Source organism: Anopheles marshallii, chromosome 2 (genome assembly GCF_943734725.1).
Source record: "Anopheles marshallii chromosome 2, idAnoMarsDA_429_01, whole genome shotgun sequence".
Taxonomy (NCBI): domain Eukaryota; kingdom Metazoa; phylum Arthropoda; class Insecta; order Diptera; family Culicidae; genus Anopheles; species Anopheles marshallii.
The window spans coordinates 13,023,446-13,047,449 of record NC_071326.1 but is presented as its reverse complement, the minus strand read 5'-3'; the positions used below and the strand labels follow the sequence as shown (position 1 = coordinate 13,047,449).

The following is a 24,004-nucleotide window of genomic DNA, read 5'->3' as shown; positions in this document are numbered from 1 at the left end:
TTGTCATGAATCTATAAGGATCCATAAATCTCTGAGGATTCATGAATCTATAAAGGTTTAATTCTTTTAAGTTTCATGGGTTTTCATAGATTGTTTCAATATAATACAAGCTTAAAATATTTTAACATTCAATTTTTTTAAATTGCTAAATGACAATGTTATAACTTATTTAATCTGTATATTTATTACAGAAACAAACGTAAAAAACCCTAAATAATATTATATATTTCATAGATATTATAATTATAATATTATAGATATTATAATTATTATAATTATATTTCTATAGATATATATGAACCTTCAAGAATCCTTTAAGATTGATCGATCTATGAGGTTTCGTGAATCTGTAAGGAGTCATGAATCTATGAGGATTTATGAGGAGGAGATTTATAATTCTCCGATGATTTTCTCAGTGATGGCGTTGATGTGTCTGATCTGATCTGAGAAAGATCGGGATAATGGAATGCCTTTTGACGGCGCTCTACTGTGCGTAGCGTAGAGGATTCCTGCAGCAGGATTCATTAATCCTTGAGGATTAATTAATCTTGGAAGATGGAGATATAAACATAACACTAGTTTAAACATTGATTTTGCTTTGCCTGTTTTCATTATTTAGTAAGTAGAATTTTAAGAATATTGTTCAAAAAAATAAAATTAACGTATTGCACAATAATTAGTCATTTTCAAAAGACTGTGTGTGGGGAAAGTTAAATAAAAATTCAAAATAACGCTTTAAAACAAGTATTAAAAATAGTGAATCAGTTGTCAAATGGTACTTACCATCCCGACGGAAATAGATCCGGCACTGTATCCGATACAGTGTATCGCATCCCCACCAATAACGAGGGAGTGGTTTTTCCCGTTAAGCCATTGCAGGGGATCGGAACACAACGAAATGCAAACCCATCACGCGCAAGAACAGGAAGCAATGACAAAGCGATAAGAGGAACCCTGTTGGGGTGGAATTGGGGGTGTCCAACCCTTCCACCCCACCGTAGGCTGGAGGAATGTTGTGCAAGCTTCGCTACAAAACATTCGGAATGTGTAACACAAAATCCTCTCTCGCTCACTCACACACTCACTCTCACTTTCGGTGCGCTCCATCTCGCTCCAATCCATTCGGGACGTTGCTGTCTCTCACGTTACCCCTTGCTGCGCCCTACATTCGCCGGCCATTCCGATCCTCGCCAAGCGAAAACAACGGTCAGCAGAAGTCAGACCGAAGTGGCATTTACTAACTGGCTGTCGGAGCAGCAGTTGTTCATAGTCGCCGTGCCTAGCAGGACGAAGGAAACATCGGGTACGGACGTAGTGGTTGTGTATCATTTTCTCATTCCCTCTCTCTCTCTCCCTCTCACTCTCTCTCGCTCGCGCACACCCTTTTTCTCTCACTCTCTCTCTTGCACACATTTAACCCGAACCGTGGACAGATTTTCGCGTTTTCCCAACGCGTGTGTTTCAAACGATCGATTTTCATATCCTCTAGCCCAGCGCACGGCTGCTTTAGATCGGACGGTTAGACGAAAACTGTAGGCGAAGAATCAGGACGAGGGGTGGGGGAGGCAGATGTGAGGAGGGGTACTCTTTCTTCTTATCCCGATCGGTCCGAATGCGCGTATTTTCCGAAGTCCGAACGCGTTCGGTTCGTTTTGTTTGCGTTTGGTTGGCGGCCAACGTTGAATTCATGCTCGGGAATGGAACGGACTGCACGCTCTGCACGTTTGGTGGGTATTTGGTGCTGCAGTTAGTCGCGTGGTCGCTTGCGGTTCGGTTCTCTATCCCGTCCGCTCCCGCTTGGTAACGAAGCGTACAATCACCACAACAATAGCTAGCTTATTTAAATCGAGAACACAACCAACCCAACCCTTTGCCCTTTAGCTACATACACACACACACACACTCATAATTAAGCTCCGTTCCAGTAGTCGTGCTAAAGTTTTACATCCGGCACAGCATGTGGTGATATAACCCCGGTTTCGCGCATGCAGGGGTCGTAATCGTCCCACTCGACCAACATGTGAGATGTCGCCCCGTGCGGTACATTTAGCGCGGCGCTTAACTACCTGTTTTCCACCCACTTGAACTCGTCTCGCCACCGGGATGCTGGGAGGGGGGTTTCGTTTTGCTTGGTTGGAATATTAAAGTACCACGGGGTAAGTGTGAGTCCCCCCGGTGCGGGTGATGATGGTGCCGCCACCGATGGAGCAGCCCAGTCGCTCGTGAACTGCCGTCATCGTAGTAACCCTAGACACCGTGTTCGGGCAGGGTCGCTCGGTTTAATCGTATACATCGTCAGCATTAAATTACTTCCGCGCGGTGTCTTCATCTGGCGTTGTGTTAGGTTTGCTACTTCTCTCTGTAAGATGAGAATGAAAACAACCGTGTGAAGTGTGTCGATTAAATGAAACGAAAAAAAAGTATTAAAACCTCAAAAACCATCAAAATAAATCGCACACACGTGTTTACGTGCCTCTGGAGGAGAGTTCACCTTCGGTGTGTATGTGTGTGTGCGCTTGTGACAAAAGTTTGTGTCGCTGTGTGTGCTCCCAAGAACGGTAAAAATTGATTGATTCAGCAAATGGGACGTGAATGTTTATCAGAGATCGGACGCACACAGCAAAGCGGGAAGCGCGTTCGAGCGTCACCGGAAGAAAATTGCTCTCGAGGTTGCTACTATTGACATAGGCAGAGGAAACCATACCTCCAAACAAAAACAAAAACAAAAAACACCGAAAAAAGCCCACACGCCGGGACCCACCGGAAGGTGGGTGGGATGGCAAACCAATAAAAGTTATCTTCAGAAAACAATTGGGACTCCGTCCTTCCCGTGCCTTGTGCCTGTGATGTGATGAATGGGTGAGCACAGAATTTCCAATCGAAGCAACCACGGGACTGGTTGAAGTGAGCGCGTGCGAAGAAAGGGACGACCGTTTATTTAGTTTGTCGCTCTGTGTTGTAATCGTTTTGTTGTTGCTCTTGACGTTGCCAGCAGCTATTCAGGCACGTTCCTTTAGGCTTTCCCCATTGATTTTTTTGTTGCAGGCCTAGCTAATGAATATAGACACCGACATCAACAAACGGCAGGACGTGCGAAACCGTGTGGTTTTTTTAGGTGGTGAACAGTGAAGCGAAACAATGTTATTACAATTAGATGATGCTATTGAAGCGACGTCCTCGATCGAACGATTACAGCGTAGCGGTGGCAGGCAGTACCAGCAAACGAAGGACACCATTCTAGCGGACGGTCGGCGGAATGAAGCCATCAACAGTACCGTTCTCGGCAGGACAGGCCAGAACGCCACCAGGTCTACCGGTGGGCGAACGCACACGCACGTAACCGTTGCGATGGCACAGGGCAACACCACGCTGGCCGCGGGTCTCGTACCGAAGGTACCGACCGCCACCCTGACAGCCTCCACACCCACCGAACAACCTGCCCGTAAGGCAGACATATTAATCTATCCAACAGGTGAGTCATACGCTCCGTCCGTTCTTTTCTGGAACTCTTCAACTCACCTTACTTTCTTATCGGTGGTGGCGCACCCCTACCACAGTATCACCGGAAACGATCGTCGTACCGATCCTGTCCTGCATAGTGGGGTTTCCCATCTTTGCCCTGCTGGTCATCTGCTGTCTGCGACGCCGTGCGAAGATTGCCCGCGAACGTGACCGGCGGCGAAATTTCGATCTAAAGGCCAACACCATTACGCTGGTACGCTTCAATTCGCACCACCGTAAGTATTTTCCCTTTGTTTTCCTCCACCCACTGTTGAGGTTGTATAATGCTTGCTGTGTGCATGTAACACTCATGTTGACCAAAAAAAAAAATCGCTTCATGTCCTTGGCCTTCCGCCGAATGTGGGTTGTAAAAGTTTTTGGTGGTACCAGGAAACTATCATATCCCGTGGGTGGAAAATTAGTTCGAGGTTGTACCCGTGAAAACTTCCTCCCACATGTGGAGGAATAGAGTTGCGCTGTGCTAGAATAAACTTTACCTAACTGTGCCGTAGGGTCGGTTTCGTCGGAAGGAACAAAAAACAGAGACAAGTTAGTCTAACGAAACGAAACAACAAGCGAAACGAAACAGCGCTAGCGCTCCTCTTAACACTAGAACTACCAAGCGTGTTTTATTGCTGATATGCTTTACAAACTATTTCGAAACTCTGGGTTATGTTTTGTTTTTGTTTGGGGTTGGTAATAATGTTGAAATAGAATTTATGCTATTTAAATTTTATCCTACGCATTTAGCATCTTGCCCTTATTTGTTCATTCTAATAAAATCTTTAAAAAAACTATTAAATGTGAAAGTCATGCTTGTTACTAGCTACTTTAACTGTTTTGATCGCTTTTTCGCTATCCGTAATTCGGAAGCCACAGTGTGTTTCTAGTTCTAAGACCATCAGGCTTGCCTATCAGGTCTATAAGCTCATCTAAGGTTGTGGAAAAAATTATGGTGTCAATTTCACTTGGTAATACCTTGGCATAAATATACTTTTTGTAACTTTAACATTAGTTGGTCTAGTAAAGAGTTACTGAACTGGTATCGCTAGACTATCTCTTTAGGTCTGCTAAATATACTTTCTTCTTCATTATCGGCACAACAATCGGCTGTCATGTGAAGACCGGCGCCGCTACCAATACACCAACGGGTCGCCCCTATTCAATTGTCTTGGGCCAAAATGTCTCATAACGGATACCTCAAAAATTGAACGAAGAAATGCAAACTTTTCATCAGTTTGGGTCAAGAGAGTCTTTGACATTTTTAGAAATAAATTCAAACATTCAATGCACATTGAGTTCTCAAGATGAAGAAGCTACGAGTAAGCTGATTGTTGTAAGTGCGTACTGCGCTGGATTCATTCCCGATAACTAAAAGTCATGCAGAAATACTTCAGCAAAATTATTTAATTCCTCAAACATAAATGCGACTAGAAGAAACCATCCCAACCAAATTGACTGATTCGGTAGCTCTAGTGTTAAAATTGCCATCTCACTCAAGGGTAAGGGCTTTCACTAGACCAGAGCACAGCACTTCTGGTAGCAAAGAATTCGGATGATAGCGGAAATGGAAAGCATTCAGCCAAAAGTATGTTTCGGCCAAGGAATGTGGCACACGCTGGGACGCCCATTTGCATGTCGAAAGTTGGGGGCTCAGGCTCTCTCGGCTCAAAGCTTCGCAACACCCGGCACACCTTCCGCGTACATCGCGTCACGAAATAGTTCAATTAATTAAATTTTCATACAAAAGTTACTGTGGGCCGTTGCTGTGAAACTTTCGGTCGCTGCCTCAAGCAAATTGAATCAATTATTTTGCCGGTGAGTGGAAACAATTTTGTCAAACTTTTTTTTTTGCTATACTGTGCAGATACACGGTGGGTTGGTACCGAAACATCCAACCCGAACAGCCTGCCGACAACACGGCCGGTTTGCTCCATTAAACGCCTCATTGTCAACGTCAGCGTCTCGTGCTTATCAGGCCGGGTTTTGTCTTTCGATTACAGCGTGATTAGATAAAGTTTTCACTAGACGAAAGTTTTGCTGAAAATCTGCACCGACCAATGGACCAGAAGATCAGTCTCCTACTTGCCTGGCGGGTGGGTGGAGCAGCATCGCTTAAAAGTTGCCACCCGGGAGACCTGTCTGGTTTGCTTGCCGTGGAGTAGTGCGCTGAAACACGGAAGCACGGCAATCGTTAGCGATGTGGGCGAATCGGGCAAATGCGAAAAAGGCTAGCACATGAATCACATTTAATGGAAGACAATCCCGCCTGGGCTGGGCCAGGGTTGAGCAGCAAGTGTGCGCGAGCGTACGATGTGCGATGCCTTGATTGAGATTTATTATCTAGCGCAATGGATCCTTTATTTAGATTAACAGGAGTTTGACTTCAGTTCGGGTTTGGCGTTCCTTGACGTACCGCGGTTCTCATAACGAGCACGGGCGGTAAATTGTAAGTGATGTCCCGTCGAACGATAGTGCTGGTGTTAACAATTGTCCGTTGAACAGTGCGACATTTACCACACAAAATACGCACTGATACGAAGAGGAATGGTTTCGAATGACCGATTGTTATGGTTTAATGATGCAAACACTGCGTACATCTTAGTTATCTTTACCTCCAAAATCCACAATCCTTAGCAGTGTTGGATATTATAAGTGAGTTTATTAAACTCTTAAGCTTTCTTACTTATTTATCTGAAAGCCTGGGACTGTTTGCCGGCCTTGGTTTGCCCCAGAAGTCCTTTAAGCAGCTGAAGGTCGTGTGCCGTCATTAGAGGGTCCTAGATTATACCGACCTTTCTGGCACTTTATGGCCTTCTCTATTCAGCCTGGACGGACAAAATAGTCTTCAAGGGACTGTGATCTTCCGGTATCATTCGGAGAGATTATGTTTTCTATATTTTCTCTACATGAAGCGACCCGGTCGTATCCGTAACGGCAGGACTTGGAATGGAAATTTAAACGCAGCAACTTATAAATAAGGTTGAATAGCATACTTTAGTGGTCAGAAGTTTTCTTTTAATCGTATTCTTGATAAAAAAAAAAAATCTAAAAATCTACCAATTCGTATGTTATTGTAATGTTTGAATAGAAATGTTGAACACATGCGAGATGTTCCAGTAGTAATGCTCTTATCATGCAATTATAAGACCTTCCAATAATTATTTGGTACTGTTTTTAGTGACACCAGTCTTTAATGACAGAATTCTTAACTAACTCGAAGGTATCAAAACTCCAACCTATACTCTACTTAATCAGTAAACCAGATCCTTCACTGTTGCAATATTCTTTCAAATGAATTATCAGTTAGGCACTCGGCTACGGAACATCTCTTTTACCTAGCATCGTCAACTCTCTACCAAACTTTGCATTCATTTGTTAAAAAAGAGAGGAAAAAAACTCCATTTGATGCGAACTCCCGAGCTGCAATTACTGAGCGAAAAGGATTCGAAGGTAAACGTAATTGTTGGCCACTTGATTGAAAGTAAACAATCACCTTGATGGAGCCGGATTGAAAGTTGTGGAGAACAAAAACAGAGCGAAATACCAGCTCAGTGAACGATGAATCGTTCGTTTTCAAGTTTGTGACAGTGGTTTGGCTTTATGTTAAGAAGGGAAAGTGAGTTACACTACTTTAAAAAATTTTTGTTTTGTTTTGCTTAATTAATTTTTTGAGAAGCATCTGTAGTGAGGAATTATTCAAATCTGGCAACGACCTTCAAAAACTGTACGTGGTGAAGGGGAAGGGAGGGAGGGGAGTGCATGGAGAAAAAGCTCATAGGGTGGTGGGGTGGTCAATATCATAAAGAGGTCATTAATATCGGGTGAATCTCAAAAGAACTAGTAAATCCGGCTTCTTAACTAAATTATAATAAAAATGAGTCACTTAGGGTGTGAAGTTATTGAAGTATGGATTTATAGTTGTCTGCCATATGTCTAAAGGACCTTTTTTTCTATAGAATGAGTTTTAATTGCTGTAATACTTCGATATAAGTCCTACTTCTACACGTCGAGCACATTTCCGTTATGTGTTGGGTTTAACCTTCAACACACTCTATACTTATCAAATGGCGCATAATTTATGGTTCCGTCGAAGCTAATCACAAGCTCCTTAAATTAAACTTCCACGAAAAGCAATCCATTCAAAACGAGGTCTAGTGGAAAAGATTATCTTGATCCGTAAATGATATGGGTAGCGTTATAGCGCTTACTATACTCATACCCCCGAAACCACACAACTTCCTTCGACCAGCCGTTCGACGAAACCGCCAGCCGAACGGAAATTCTGCTCACGCACGCAGCTGTGGCACACGGCGATCCGGCAAAGTCCCGGTCCCGGTCGCATTAATGAGCAACCGATTGTTCGTGCGACGCGTTCACCGGCACCCCTAATGCTGATCGGATTAGCTTCGGTGCTGTAGTTCGTCCTCTAACGCGGGGTCGCGTTACCGACAGGACAGGACACGAGTTTTCCGCAGGAAAAATCCAAAGCTTTTGCTCAGTGCATACATTTTCATCTAGCAGCGGCCAAACGCAGACGAGCGAGTGTACATCCTCGCGCTTCATTGTGGTTGCATTCTCGGTAGCAAGCAGGCAGCGAGATAAAGGAACTCCATCTATCGTCCCGAATACGCAGCCCAATCCCCGATCCCGACCGGATTCGGTAATGAATGTGCAAATAAATAAATGAACAAGTATATAAATAATTGATTCACAGCCACCGGCATTAGCTACTTAACGGCAACGCACGCGTGGCATCCTGGCGCCGTTTTGATGTGGTGCGTGTGGGTGTGTGTTGCCTTTACGACAGCGCCAAAAACCTGGCTGGGAGGGGGAATGAAATAAAGGCCAGCCTCGTCTTACTTCAAAGCCCAGGCCTAGTGCGAGTGTGGTTAACGAAGTGGCAATTACTCCCATTTAGGTCGTGCTTTAAGGGATGGGATCTTCATTCTGTCCCCCCGTTCCCCTCCCACCCCTCCCACCGTTCTGTAGTGTTTTAATCCCCAGCTTCCGCAAACTTCCACCGGTGCGCTCACGTGTCGGGAATGGGAAACATCGCGGAGAAATTTCACGAGCAACTTGCCCATTATAAACATCGCATCGTTCTGAGCCAAAGCCGAGCCGGATTTTAGTGCATTAGGGCACAAGAATACTTTGTGGGCTGTTTGTTGGTTGTTTCGCGTACACAGAACTAGGGTACGCTGGCCATTATTATTATGCTAAAACGGTCGTCTATTTAGTTGCTCCGGGCTGGCGCCCAGAGTCGTGATCATACGGCGCACTGGCAATAACATATTTCTCCCCATTGAAGATGGGATTAGAATGAAGCATTGTTGTTCATTTGTTTGTTTGTTTGAGACACGATTCCAGTGTCATCCCGCTGCTACGTTGCTGCTGCTGCACTACAGCTGGCAATTGAACTGCCCTGGGCCAGTGGCCCCCGGATCGCTATCGTTCTAATGCTACACTGATTTAATTCCTCTTCAATCATACGTCGATACGCACCGAAAGCGGTTGTTAAAGTACGGAATGTACCGAGTGTATATAAAAGCAAAGGAAATGGAATCGTCCAGCTCCATTAGCATGTTAAGGAGCCGCCGGGCCGCCATTCCTCCCATCGGCGTTCCGGCTATTGATAATGGGGGGGAAGGGTTTTTCTTTCATTGTGTGTGTAAATTTACATCTGGCAGCAGAGATTCTGGACACGATGGATTGCAAAGTTTTTTTTTGGCAATTTTGCTTTCCGCACGGTTCGGTTGAAATCGTGACGATTGGCGTGCTCCGCCCCTCGGGGCGAGCTGAGTTTCGGTGTGAAAATCGCAATCGACACAAAAGGTTGAGGTTAACTTTTGAAGTTTTACATTGGGCTTCGTTGAAGCGGGAGGGTGATTTGGTTTCATAACTTTCGTAATCACTTAAGTAGTGGATGAATTGGAAGCATCGAATGCGGAGATTAAGTTATGCCTGGAAGCCTGGCTGGAACATCGACGTATCGACGGCTTACCGGTCGGCATTACGGCAGCCGGTCAGATGAAAAAGTAATTGTCAGCTTGGCGATCCAATGGGGTTGTTTTTGTGTCGGAGCGGTTGTAGACGAGCCGAAAAAAAAAACTTCGACATCATGACATCTGAGGGACATTGCGAGGGTTGGCTCAGTGTTCGATCAAAAACCATCCTCCAATGTTATCTTGGCGTGAAGGGCCGAAGACACCGAGGAGTTCATCCTTCTGGTGATGCTTTTTGATGGAGGACATTTTTGACCATATCCCAAATCGTTTCGGATCGGACGTTGTTAGGGTAAGAACTCTTCCCTTTCAGTGGTTGTTGTTCCATTGCGTCGTAATCGTCAACGCTTATCTTCTTAGTGCAGGACATAAAATACTCACAGGGTCACGGGTGTCGGGTCTTGGACTGTCGTCTGAATAAAATTTCGGCAGCTGTTGGTGTCGGATGATGTCGGCTTTGGCAGTACTACTTCCAGGGTATTTCCACTTCCCTGTTTGGCCAGTTGTCCTCTCGGTGGAACGCCAATCTATCTTCAGTATTAAGATCTCAGATCGACTTTATCTGATAGCTTTATCTCACGTTGAAAAGCTTCTTCGCTTCGGATTAAAGATTACAGACTTCAAGAGCACAATTCTTCAAACTCAATTACCTGACAATGTTCAAATTTACCGAATCACAGCGACAAATTCTGCCTTTTGCCTCACAGATCACATGGAATTCGGACGAAAAATCGCTCTAATAATTATGAATGTTAATCCTTAAGCAACTTCAGTTCAACTTTAGTAACATAATTACGAAACTCCCCGTTACATGCTGCGTAAATACAGGATTCAAATCGACCATTTAGCTTGTGGTAGCGCACGCTGAAAGAGCTCTAATTAAATTAGATTCAAAATGCAAAGCAAGTTCGCCCTTCCATTGAATACATCGCAAATTAACATTCGCCGGCCTGGCCCCGGCCGAATGGAAATGATGTGCGTCGGTGAGTTCGCAATTCCGAAGGGAGCAAACGATGCTATCCATCCATGCAGCGTTTGTGCGAACCGCGGAGCCGGTAGCATTTGTGGACCCATTCGTTCCTGTTCTGTTCGTTCCTTCGACAACAGGCTGGTTGTGTCGGGCCGGGGCAACATTTGTGTTCTATCCTTCGGCAAATCGCGCCCTCGCTTGGAACAGGATGGATGTGAACAAAGGCATTATTGTTGCGTTGTTGTTGTGGCAAGTGAATGGAAAGCATTCTTGGGACAGCATCTTTTAACGTGCTGGTCCCAATTCGGGATTATGAAGCGACTTGTAGTCTTGTCGGCTTTTCTTTCAAAGGAAATATTTGTTAGAAACTAATGCTTCACACGTTGTACGATTTTAACTCCTACCAGTCAGCAATCAGCGCTCCATCCTGCTACAGTCTGGTGACAGCTTGAGCCGTGGATATCCGTCGCTCGATCTGGACACGGTGTACGAGGAGAAGAGTGACACGCACTGCAGCAGTCAGGTAACTGTTCCACAGGGCGATTCGATCATACCGCTCAACTGACTCTTCTCTATCTCCGCTCAGCTCGACTCACCGGCCGCCCATATGCTACTGACGGACTCAGCGCCCGATACGGACAACGAACAGTGCTAGCAGTCCGAGAGTCCGGTCCGTTCGAGGGCTCCCAGCCCGGAACAGACCGGTCCGTTGCTGCCCGGCCGCACCAACACGATCACCGGCACGATCGCAACGGCAGCGTACGGCATGTACGGTAAGGATCGTGACGACACCGTGCTGGAGCTTGTGCGTGGCAAACGGAAACGGTTCCGAAACACCAAACACAAACGCTTGGCCGTATCGCACAGTGAAACTAATCTTACCGGGCTGGGGCGTAGCGCGGCGGATCGTAGTCCTGCGCGAGCACGTGATGGAATGAGCGGTAGCTGCAGTGGCAGTACCAGCCAAACAAACGCCAGCTTCGACGAAACGGGTAAGGATGGGAAACCGTCCAAGGTGCGGTACGGTTCGCGTAAAAAGGCACCACGTGTCCAGCGGCAACGGGAGGTGTGCGAAGGCATCAGGGCTCCGCTGTGGACCACACTCACCCATGCACAGACAATAAGCGATTATGAAATCTAGACATCTTACTGCTTTCGCATGGTACAGCACTGGTAGGCAAGATGTGCCGATGTCCGAAGAAGCGGAAAACGCAACCCATGTGTGCGTGTGGAGCACAAGGAATTGACTGGTAGATAGCAAATTGTGCAAGATTTCATACAGCCAAACAGCAACTTTACATGCGAATCAACCGTACGCCGTACGCAAGGATAATTAATGAATCATACTACTTCTAGTCAAATGCTGAACCATTGTTAATTATGAAACATTTATGTAGGCTAAGTGCGACATTAAACTCCATTGACACCAGTGACACAGAAACTACCGAACGGAGATGATGAGATTTGATGAGCAATAAGCGGACGCGGGTTAGGACAAGTAATTGCAAGGTGTAGCTAACATTGTTGAACCATTTAACAAATTGCTGATAAACTTTAAACCGAAACGTGGAAAACTTACAACCATTAAAACCGAACAGGCCAAACCAAAACCGCATAATAACAGCAAAGAGGACAAATAATCCTATTAATCGTTTGATTATACACGTGCAACAGTTGCTATATACATACATACATATATATATCTACATATATACCATGTTGGAATGATATATCTATACAATTTCGTTTGCGCTACATAAAGTTTGTATACTACCAAATTGAACGGTTTCCTTAAACTTTCGGCGTGCTGCTTGTTAGTATTGTACAGCTAAAGTTGTAGAGGAATTTTAAAAAGAAATATGAAAGTATGGCAATAGCACGGCAAGACTTAATACATGTACAATTTGAATACAAGAAAAGAATTAAAAACAAAACAAAAAAACAGCCAAACGTAAAGGCTCCTCTTCATCCAGTGTTTGAGGGCGAGCCATCGAGACGGGTCCGTTTGTGGTTTCAAAACAATGCTGCTATCGTAACTGTATGTATATGTAGTTTCATTACAAAACAATGCCAAAATAACAACTTTGTGGAACGTCAATGTTAAACAGGAGGAAAATTCTATATATATATATATATACACTCTTTCTCTCGGTACATAGATGTGTGTCTGTGTAAGAAGGTGTCCGTTTTGGGATTTTGGTTTTGGAATCGTGTCCGAAAATGTCAAACTGGAAGAACGAAATTAAGAGCATCAGTGCCAGACAAAATCATTTTATTCATACGAACCTAGATATGATTCGTGCAAACGAATCTAAACGAAAGGTAATACACCACAACGCACGCTTCCTACTTGTAGAACTCGTGCTCCGTTTCATCCTTTTTGATATTGTTTTTGTATCCCTTTTCAAAGTCCTTCGCTAGCACAATGTAACGATTTTCACGTACCGCGTGCATGCCCGCCTCCTGGCAGATAGCGTTAATGTCGGCACCGGAAATTTTGTCCGGCCGGGCAACGAAATCTTCCAGATCGACGTCCTCGGATAGATTCATCTTGGCGGTAATGGTGGAGAAGATCAGTCGCTTCTGTCGTCGATCCGGCAGCGGGAATTCAATCTTTCGATCGAGTCGACCCGGACGCAGCAGGGCAGGATCGAGCGTATCGGCACGGTTCGTTGCCATGATGACCTTCACATTGGTGGTTTGATCGAATCCATCCATCTGGTTGAGCAGCTCGAGCAGGATACGCTGTACCTCCCGATCAGCACCGGTCTGGGCATCGAAACGTTTCGTAGCGATGGCATCGATTTCGTCGATGAAGATGATGGCCGGTGAGTTTTCCTTCGCCAGACGGAACACATCACGCACCATACGGGGTCCCTCGCCGAGATACTTTTGCACAAACTCGGAACCAACCACACTGGTAAAGACGAAGGAAGGAAATGTTACGCTACCGTTTCCATTACCATTGAAATGATCACTTACCGAATGAAAGCAGCCGTTGTATGATGGGCGACAGCCTTGGCCAGCATTGTCTTACCGCATCCGGGTGGTCCGTACATGAGCACACCCCGCGGAGGATCAATACCGATTTGCTTGTACAGTTCGAAATGTGTTAGCGGCAGTTCGACCGCTTCGCGAATTTCTTGCTTCTGCATATCCATACCGCCGATGTCGGAATACTGTACATCCGGCTTCTCGTCCGCATTGAGCATGGAAATTGAACTATCTGCTTCCGGTGGCAGAACATCCACCAGCGCATTACTGTGTTTGTGCAGGGCGACGCTAGCCGATGGTTTCAGCAACTCCCGGTCGATGGTGGACAGAATGCGAACATAGTAGTTGGAACCCGTCGTCGAGCCAACGATACCGGTGTTTTGGTCGACCGCTTCCAGGAACTGACCAATTACGAGCGGAACCGACTGGATGCGTTTTACTTCTTCCTGCGCGTGCAGATATTCCTTCTTCAGATTACGCTGCTCATCCTTGATGTACTCCTCCTGAACCACTAAGAACTCGAGCATCTTCAGCAGTTTCTAGGTAGACAAAGAAATCATGGGAGTTTATTAGAAAATCCCATTCCATGGCTACGGCACATTCCATTAGCTTACTTTGTATTTTATGTACAGATCCTCCTCCTGGGGTTCTTCCAACGGGTTCACTACGTCCTTCATGGTTCGCGTATCGGACTCGTCCTGTGCGTTGGCAACCAAATGAGACCGTTATTGACGATGATGTATGCAAAGCAAGCACTGCACCGAATAAGCCAGCTGTTGCGACTACACCCTCGCACTTACCTTATCAGGAATTACCATCTCGGCGTCAATCATTTTCACTATTTTTTGTAAGTTAAACAAGCACAAGTCGAACAACGGCAACAAATATTGCAATGACTCGGATGATTTTTGACAGCCTGAGCGTGCGTCAGCTGTCGCTACAACAAAGCTTGACAGTTGTGTTCTTTGTTTATTGCCAAGGTTGATAGAAAGGGAAAATCGACAACGGATCTAAACTTTTTAATCATTCAGAGAACTCAAATTTTGTGTTGAAAAATGTCTAGAAAAGATGCTGTATTCTTGTTGATTGTTGAAATATTAGTTCAAAAACGAAGGCTCGATTTTCATTCGGTTTCAATTGGCCTACAATCATGGAGCGGATCGTATGTTCCCGGATCGCAAAGGTGCTTGTCATTTGCCTGTGCCCATCTCTATGCTACTGTCAATCGAGTCGAGTTTCCCGTTCAACGCTGCGTACGTTTTGTTTTGATTGGTACCACGCGGACGAAGATCGAATTGATGCCGGAATTTGGTATCTTTGAATAGAATTTATAGCTTGTGTACATTGCATCAAACTACCTAAAATGGGTAAGAAGGTTGCTCCCGAGCTAAAAACTCGCTTGCAAGCGATAAACGATGAAATGGAATTCTACATGGAACTGTTCAACATTCCGGAATCCAAAAACGGTATGTATCATAATGTAAAAATTAGACTGCAATTTCTTGCAACACCTTTCTTATTGCTTTGCTTCACAGACGATGATGATGAGTCCGACTATTTGTTGGATACCGATGATGAGGCCAAAAAACAGCATATGAAAAAGATGAAAGAAAGCGAAGAGGACAAGGAACACCGGTTGGAGGTCAAGAAAAATAAAATCGCCGGGAAGCATATGGGCCGCAAAAGCAAAGCGGGCACGGACAGCAACAAAGCCGAACGCAAGAAACTGAAAAAAGAAAAACTGTTGAAGGAAAAGCTAAAATCGATCAACATGATGGCCATAAAACAGGAGCGTGGCAAATTAATCGAACATAAGCCGCTGGATGTAAAGAAGGAAAAGAAACCGGAACCAATATTCAATGCGGAAGGAAAGATTGTGTTCTCCAGAGTTCAGTTGGACGAAAGCGATGTTCAGAAGAGAGGTAAGTTGCTGAGCTGCTCGGTTTCGAGCGAAGCGGTAATAACTTGCACTTTTACTCTTTAGGAATTGAAACGGATACGAAGAAACTGCTGAAGAAGGTCATTGACAACAAAAAACAGCTGGCCGAGTTGAAGCAATCGGGCGATTTAGAGAAGTACGCGGAAATAAAGAAGAAACAGGCATGGGAGAAAGCATTGGCAAAAACTGCCGGCCAAAAGGTAATGTTTAGCTGATTTGTGCATCCTGAGTAGGAGAGATCGTAAAGAAAGCGTTGCAATGATTAATATCTTCAATTCTGTTTTTTTTCTTCTATAGGTACGCGATAATCCGGAACTGCTGTCGAAGAAAATCATTCAGCGCAAGAAGCAGATTAAAAAATCAAAGGAAAATTGGAAGGAACGACAGCAAAAGGTCGAACATCAGCAAAACCAGCGGCAAAAGGAGCGAACGGCCAACCTGAAGGAACGTGCTCAAAAGAAAAAGAACACCAAGCTGAAGAAAATGGCCAAGAAGGGTCGAATTATACCTGGATTCTAGAAATATACGCGTTAAGTCGGCGGAAAATGATGCGGGGTTTGCGCTTTGTTTTTATATCGCACTTCCGCATCTTTAATGAGCGCGTGCCTATAGTTATCATTTCAAAGGGTGCGTCACATACGTGTGAAGTATTGCTAAGAATGTGAGCTCTGCCCTGGTGCGAGAAGCTTCTTCCTACGCTCTAAAATAACTAACTGCGCTTCCGTTTTTCCATCATGCACCGGTTGAATGAACTCTAAAAATATTGGTTTAAACGTACGTTTCCCTTTCCGTTCGTCATTTGAACGTACGTCATACGCTGTGCACGGTCGTTTCGCGTGCGACCTACAAGTAGCGTGCTCGAAAGAACACACTGGAGTGGAACAGGTCGTGTAAATGTTTAAGGACTTGTCGCTTTAATCGCTTTACACGCTCCACACGGCTCTGTCCTACTCTCGTTGCACTTGAGACACACACACACACTGAAGCAATATACACACCGCGCACCTTCCGCGTTCCCGTAGATGTCGCATCGTGCTATATTTAGCTGAGACAAGAGTATGTCTTTTTTCATTTCCTCGTTTGTCTTATTTATATTTAAACAGGATGAGCTAGATTCAGGACGTGTATTTTTATGGATATAGTAGACAACAACCAGGCGCGTGCTGACGCAGGCAATACTGCTTCGCACGCAGTGACAAAACATTCCGTTAAAGGAATGGCCGCAACGACCTAGAACAGACCAAGCTGCGATCATTTGCATACCATTGCAAGCCAGCCTGTTGGGCGCCCTACCGCATTGGCCCTTGGTGGCGCCGTGACCTCTCAATGGGTACGAGAGTGTCGTCGGTTTATTATCATCTTTACCCTGTCGGAACGGCAAATTGTCCACCACGTAATCACCAATCACCCTTCGGAAGGGCAGAACAACACGCGTCCCAGTGTGCTGCCGTGATCGAAGCAGGCACGGGTTGCTAAGGTAGGACGCAATGTTTCGCATTTCTCCTTTGTGCCGACGCGGTTTACGTCAACCGCGACCGGCACATCGAACACAACACAGGACGGGGGTGGAAATCAGTGGGTAGCCCTTGTCCCGCTATTCAGTGCGCATGCTGCAAAGACGAGGATTCGTACGTACTAGAGAGGATGAGTGTTTGGTTTGGCGCTGGTACGCCCGTACTACTACTCTTTCTATCTTTTGCTTTGGTTGATTGGGGATCGCTGCTACGAATAATCCCGGTACTGTCGTCCGCTGTTCTGACGTCATTACGCTGACACACTGTCTGCTCTCCCTCTCTTTCTTTCTCTTGCCATGTTCTCTCTAGTCTCTCTGTTCAGTACAATTGACGGCTGTATCGCGTATCAAGAGAGTGTGAAACTACGACCCAAGAGAAAACAGGAAATTGAGCGAGCAACCATGCGCCTCCATCGTGGTAGAAGAAATTTGATAATCACCCTGTCGAGGGGGTGAGTTGTGAAGGAGGTTTTTGGTTGGAAAAACAATGAACGATGATAGCAAAAAAAAAACAAGAGAGAGCATACCATGGCTAGGAGAGTTTGACGGCGAAAGAGAGCTACGGAGAGTCAAGTTGCTTCGGAGATTATATTAACTGGCCGGTTGCTTTGGTTCGCTTGATCATTCAAGAGCGTGGCAAGCCAAAATAAATCCCCCCCCCCCCAGCAGACGGTGGATTGAAAAGTGTGTGGAGTATGGTAGTTTTTTTTGTCACTACACATTACTATTAAAGTTTGGTTTGTTTTTATCGAAAGTTGAGAAATTTCGGATTGAATTTAATTGATGCGATATTAATTAATAATGTAATGTAATCAATTGACGCACACCATCCCACAACAGACGCTTAGTGGATTGAATTGAAGTGGATTGGGTTCATTCCATCCATCACAAAGCAATTTACGTAGCAACAGTAGGCTGACAGCGATAAAACAAAAAATAAACACGGTATCCATTGCAAAATATAGGTACACATGACGCGAGAGAAACATTCGGATGGCGGCCACCGTGAAGAAGGAAACTGTTTTTGCGAGAGGAACATTTCCCGTTTCGCTCCCACCCCGAACCTGGGTTTAGTGAGCGGTGTTGGTGTTACTCCATTGCCATTGTTATTGTCTGCCGTTGGCGAAGGCATCGAGCAACACTGAGCTGGGTGCGAGTGTGTTGTGAGCAGCGCTAAACTTTATCTCCTCCGCCGAAGGTCCGAGCGCGCGCTGGCTGGAGCGCAAAACCCCAAGCATTTTCGTGCAGCCTCAGTGCAGGTTTAACCGTCGGGGCTCGCGCGTGGATCACAGTAGGCTTCCGACCGAGATCCGACCGTTTGTCTGTTCCCGGTCCTTCGACAGCGAGGTGTCCTTCGCGCAACGGTCTGTGGCCCAGCCAGGGGAATACCCCGGGAAGGTGTCCAGCATCGCCACCGACTCTGTACCAATTTCACCACAGTGACACCAATCGTCGGTTTCGGCCGGTACGGCGTTGCGTACAATCACCGGGCCGTGTAAAAGTGCCGTGCATTACTGGAGGCGTGTGCTGGATGTGGAACACCAACAAAAAAAGGGTGAACCGCAAGGATTAAGTTCTGGTTAGGCATCGAAAATTGGGGTTGTTTTTGGAGCTAACGCAGCAGCATACATAATTGTTCCTTTTTTTGGCATTGCATTCGTCTTGAAGCTCGAAGCTTTTCGCGTGTGTGGGTGTGTGCGTGTGAAGAAAAGTGAGGAAAATACGAGTAAAAAGCAAGTGGGTGAAAAATTCATCAAAGTAGGCGAGAGTTGTGTGTTTTTTTTTGGTTTTTGGAACAGTGCAACATGAAACGGCCGTTATCGTAGACACCTGAAGGCGTGTTTTTTGAAAGAAAACCAACGTTAAAAGTCGCCAAGGAGACTCACATTCGGGGAAACATTGCCTCGAAAAGAAGGTAAAATATGTGAAAACCAGTCATCTGTTAATGCAAATTTTACACTCTACACTACGTTGGTTATCGTTTTGCGCAGAGCGAGAGACAGACGAAGCGTTAGTATGCCGTCGTGGTATTTTCCACGGGATGTCACCCATTTGCAACCAACTGGTGCGTTATGCACCAGTGTAAAGAGTAGTCAGGATCACTCAGACACCTCGGAAAAATGACTCCACATCGTGTAACTATTCGCTAAGACGTGACTGTGCCAGTACTATTGCAGTTGAAATCATCTTTTCCCCATAATCTTCTCAATGCTACATTGTCCGGAGCGTTCTGGTGGTTTGTGCCCCGTTGGTCCTTCCTATGGTTAACGATTTTCCGATCAGATCCGTTCGTTATTCATGCTCAGCACGATGAAGGGCCAGCAGAAGCGAACCAAAAAAAGAAACAAAAACGCACCCCGTCTCGTCGATTCGCAATCGATTTTCCTTCCCATTTACGCCACCTTCCATCCCTTGTCGCACAATCACGCTCTCTCTCGCTCTCTGTCTCTTTCTCTCTCTCCTACTCTCTTTCCTCCCCGCTGGAGAAAACACACGAAACACCGAGTTTCACCTAGTTATGGTGCATCAACTCCACTTATTCGCTCCCTTTTTCCGTCTCGCCCCCCCCCCCCCCCCCTCAAAAAAAAAACACTGCCCATTTTCCATCGCTTTTCCGTTGTTGTACTGTGTCCCCCGTCTTCCCTCCCCTTCCTTCCCCGAACAGCCGGCTCTGGTTGGGAGCAACTAAGCAGGAGAACACTAAACAACGGTATGCTGCTATGTTTGCAAAGCTCGCGCGACCGAAGCAGATCCGCTCCAGCAGTGGGTGGCATCGCGTACGGTGCGGAAGCGAGACGCAAGATTAAAAGAAAACCCATTAACCATCGCAGCTCGTTGTCTCGCTTACTCCGTTTACTTTCTGCTCACTATCGCTCTCGCTTACTCCCTCTCTTTCTCTCGCTCTATCTTTCACTCTCCCTCTCCCGGTCTTACAAGCTCGATCTTTCAGCGCCGCCTTGCGAAATGGTGCAAATCTGGCTGGAAATCTTTCACCCAAAACCCCCCGAAAAAAACACTTTTCAAGATTGTTTGAAACAATTTTTTGGAGGTTAAGTTTTCCTTTTTTTTTGTTGTTTGCAATGACTCCCTTCATTTGCCTTCCACCTTCACCCCCGTTCCTACCAAAGCCTGATGGAGGTGCCTGGTGGCGCATGGAATAAGCGGCTCCACAACCTCGTCTCCATGTTCCCCATTGTGCTTGCGCTGGTGGAAGAAACAGTTTTTTTTCTTCTATTTGCTCCCTGGGTGATGATTCACAAGTGCCATTTTCCGTTGCGTCTTCAACAAGTTTTACGCACTTTGCTGTTTTATAAGGGATGGTGGGGGTGGGAACGGGGGGTAACATTTTTACCCATGGCCCATATTAACGTGTGGGTGTGAATGTGTTTCTTTTGGGGTGAGGGATCGATGCTTATCTGGTGGAGAAATGTAAGTTTGCCCCCGGGGGGACACTTGATGCAAATGTGATACGCTGAAGGAATCCAGCCCATTGAGGAGCATTACATAATTGTGAATCATGTTTTCATCAGAATTCACCAAATGAAAAAGTGTCCTTTTATGGGTAGCCTCTTTTGCAAAGTTTCGATTTACAACAACTGCCTTCTCGTTCGTGGAACACCACCTATTACGCCACGCCACTCCAATGGCTTACAGCAGGTAACAACAGCCGCCGCCGGCTATATTAGCTGGAATTGCAAAGGTTTCGCAATCTATCTTCGCCGCAAAGCACAAAAATCACATTCTCAAACACGGTTTCTGTAAAGGAAAACAAAAACCCCCACACACACACACACAGCCCCGTGCGCTACCGGCAAACGCGAATAGCGCGCACATGTGTTCACGCCGTGATCCGGAGGCAATGGATGCGCGCGTCAAATCGTGCGTCTTGCCGGCAGTTTGTGTTTCCCGGGTCCTTCTCCACCCTTCGCCCATCGTCTGTGTTTGCACGGCGTTCTGTTAGCCTCACGCGCACACAGCACCGTGGGCAAACGAAACATTACCACACAGACGCGCCGGTGTGCGACACCGGCAGCTTCTTTCTCAACACACCACAGCCACGGATCTGACGACAACCGGGCGGCCGTCACTGTAATGGACACAGGCGCGTGTTGGTGTGGATGCGTTGCTGTTGCTGGTTCGTGAATAGGAATTCCCTTTATCGGCAAAAACGGGGTCGTACTTTCGTCGGTGGTTTGATTCAATCATAACCGACGGCGGGATGCGCGTGTGATTGTTGGAGAGCGTGTAACACGTGCGCTTGGTCGGAAGATCGCAGTTGGCGGTGACGGTAGCACTGCCAAACCGCTTGTGTCACATATGTCACCTCTGGCGGAACTGCTCGCAAGGTGGAAGTGTGCGCTGCTAGTGTTGGATCAGTCATTTTAGTTCCCTCCGCTCTGGACATACGATCGCACACAGCATATTGTTTACGTGCATCCATAAAGCAGCATCCGCCAAACCCCGTGCTTCCGGACTAAAGTCTGCCCGCGATTGTTCGGTGTGTGTGTGTGTGCGCGCGTCCGTGTGCTTCAGTTTCAGGCATTTTTGTGTTCTCCCTTTATAATGCTGCCGGGGTTTGAGTTTGTTTAGTTTAGACGTGCAGAACACGCTCGTTAATAGGATGACTGATGGGAAGGTAGCGTGTGAGCAAGGGGATGCGGGGATGCTAACCCCCATACGTTGGGGGGGGAGGGTTGGGGAGGGAGCGAATGTGTGCAATGTCAAGTGTGTTGGTGGTTAATAGAGAAGTTGGGAGAAGGGGGAGAGTTGAGTGTGAGGGAGAAGGGGACAAGAGGGGGGAGGAGGGGGGGGAGACCAGTGTGACGCAGTGCCCCGACCGCTAAAATCGTTTACCTACGTCAATCGGGTACGGAATCGCGCCGCTACCATTCGTCAGTCCGAACGCGCGCGCAAAGAGAGTCATTCCGTACCGCGAGCGTGTGTGTGTGTGTGTGTGTACCGCGACTAAGAAGAAGAAAGACGTCGAATGGGGAGCAAATACAGCCCGCCAACCTCCCGCACACCCTCCCATTCCGCACTATGTATGTTTCGCTTTACGTACGCGGGTAGACACGGTGGGTGCGCGCAGTGGACGTGAGCGCGGAGCATGTGTACATATTGAGCGGTGTTGCTTGCATGCGGTAAGCAAACCGTACGTAAACTTACCATGCTTACGTATACGCAAGGGTGTATACACACACACAGGCGGGGAGGGCACGAAATTACACGATGCAAGAGAGTGACGCCGGTTCAAACAAAACTCATCATCATCATCGGGAACGGTTGGCGGTACGAAAGGGCACACACAGTCTGACGGGGCTCTAGCTGCATGCAGTTGTTGTGTTGGATAGTTAGCAGCCTGCTTTGCTTTCGGCTGGTTGACATTAGTAGCGTAGTGCATCACCACGCATCATCGGCGGTCGGGAGGTGTTGCCTGGCGCTGGAAGACGGTTAGAAGCGAAAGATGTACGTGTGAATGACCTCCCGGTGTGTGTTTTGGTGCAGGGTACGGAAGGTGTTTGGAGAATACGAACTCTCTTTTAGTTTAAAGTACCACACATTACGATCAACAATGGTGAAGAATGTCGCGCGAGTGAGTGTGTCGCATTGCTATAATATCTTCCGACAGTCTCGAGCCCACGCGACCCCTACCGAAACGGTGGTGATAAAGTGACCATATACAGGAAAGCAGATTTATTTTTGGCATCCTCCTCCTCCTTCTGCTCTAAACAATTCCGGCGGCAGTTTCCGTCTTTCGTGCCAGCACGATCTCTGTTGTGTTCCACAAATGTCACGGCGGGCTGCTGTTATACCGCTACCTCTAATTGGGTTGCCAACAAATCGAAACAAACGAAGCAAAACGTAGCAGAACAACAACAACAAAAAACGGACAGTGAAGAACATGAAAGTGTACACAGAACCCAAGCCCCCTCTCTACCCTCCCCAGTCTTCCCCCATCCACCCCCTCGCCCAAGCCCAAGATATCGCGTTCCTGCCCTCGTAATCGATATTCGATCTTTTCGCGATGTGATGTCAACAGCGAAAACTCATTCGAGTGTGTGGAAGTTTTCTTGGTTGGTGTTGTTTGTTTTGTTTTGTTTTGCTCGGTGTCCACCCACGGGAATATGTTCCGCTTCGGGGTGGACAGTGTATCAGTTGTAAGAGCAACATACCATTGCAAACGTTCGCGTCTTAAAGGAAGGAAAAATGGTTGAGCAGCAGGAGAAAGCGATTCTTCACAACTGACGCAGACGAAGCATCATAGATCGCACTAGATGGCAACCGTGTGCAGGAACGGATTTGACGCAAATTCGGGCAAAACACATGCGATATAAATCATGCCCATGGCTGGCGGTGTTGGTCAACGAACGAGTTCGAGTGGGTCTGGCATATAGGTGATGTTCCGTACCGTGGGACTCTTCCTTCTCCTAAGTGAGGGAAGAATCTGAATGAATCATTGAAACGCATAAAGGACTCTGAACCTTTATTATGAAGATTTATGAATCATCATCAGATTCAAGAGTCATTCCAGATTCAGATTCATACTCTGGAGAAGTCTCTAAGAATTTATGATTCTTCCTCTCATTCTTTCTCTCTTTTTCTCTCTTTCTATCTCGAACTTTTTCGATTAATTAATCATGGAAGATTCTTGATTCTCTTAGAATTGATTGATTGACCTCTCCTGTTGACTCGCCAGGCTCAGGTCATTACATTGGCTTTAGTTGCTCCTAAACCCTCAAGGATTCATGAATCCTCTGAGGTTTGAATCTTTTGGAGCGTCGACTCAAGATTCAAGTAGACTCAGTAGATCGACTTCAGTAGACTTCAAGTTGTCTACCAGTTGTGGGTAACAGGTTGATGATTGCAACTGCCAGGACAATTCGGAAGTTAACCCGGGATTAATCGTCCTTAGGGCGGCACATCGGACTCTGCTCCGGATTGTTTTTGCACTGGGACCCGATTGCGGAGTCGTGGGAGATTCGTCACTCCATTCCGGATTTCCCATCACTAATTTCTACCCTTGGCAAACCATGCTTAAAGCAGGCTGGGCAGAAATCTGTCCACTTGAAATCACATCCCCG

The 24,004-nt window shown here is 46.4% G+C and overlaps 3 protein-coding genes across 3 annotated transcripts; 2 read left to right on the top strand and 1 right to left on the bottom strand.

Moving 5' to 3' along the window:
- The first annotated feature begins 3,138 nt into the window (after positions 1-3,138).
- LOC128709162 (uncharacterized) lies at positions 3,139-11,131 on the top strand. Its single transcript, XM_053804147.1, has 4 exons — positions 3,139-3,472; positions 3,558-3,737; positions 10,884-10,999; positions 11,063-11,131. Exons 1-4 carry the CDS (start codon positions 3,139-3,141, stop codon positions 11,129-11,131), a joined length of 699 nt encoding a protein of 232 aa, XP_053660122.1.
- A 1,691-nt stretch (positions 11,132-12,822) lies between these two features.
- LOC128710158 (26S proteasome regulatory subunit 6B) lies at positions 12,823-14,303 on the bottom strand. Its single transcript, XM_053805200.1, has 4 exons — positions 14,271-14,303; positions 14,085-14,168; positions 13,459-14,009; positions 12,823-13,393 (listed from the first exon to the last, which is right to left on the bottom strand). The coding sequence occupies exons 1-4, from the start codon at positions 14,301-14,303 to the stop codon at positions 12,823-12,825; spliced, it is 1,239 nt and encodes a 412-aa protein (XP_053661175.1).
- A 530-nt stretch (positions 14,304-14,833) lies between these two features.
- On the top strand, positions 14,834-15,928 carry LOC128707774 (surfeit locus protein 6 homolog). The gene is made up of 4 exons (XM_053802731.1): positions 14,834-14,936; positions 15,006-15,392; positions 15,455-15,609; positions 15,707-15,928. Exons 1-4 carry the CDS (start codon positions 14,834-14,836, stop codon positions 15,926-15,928), a joined length of 867 nt encoding a protein of 288 aa, XP_053658706.1.
- Positions 15,929-24,004: the final 8,076 nt, after the last annotated feature.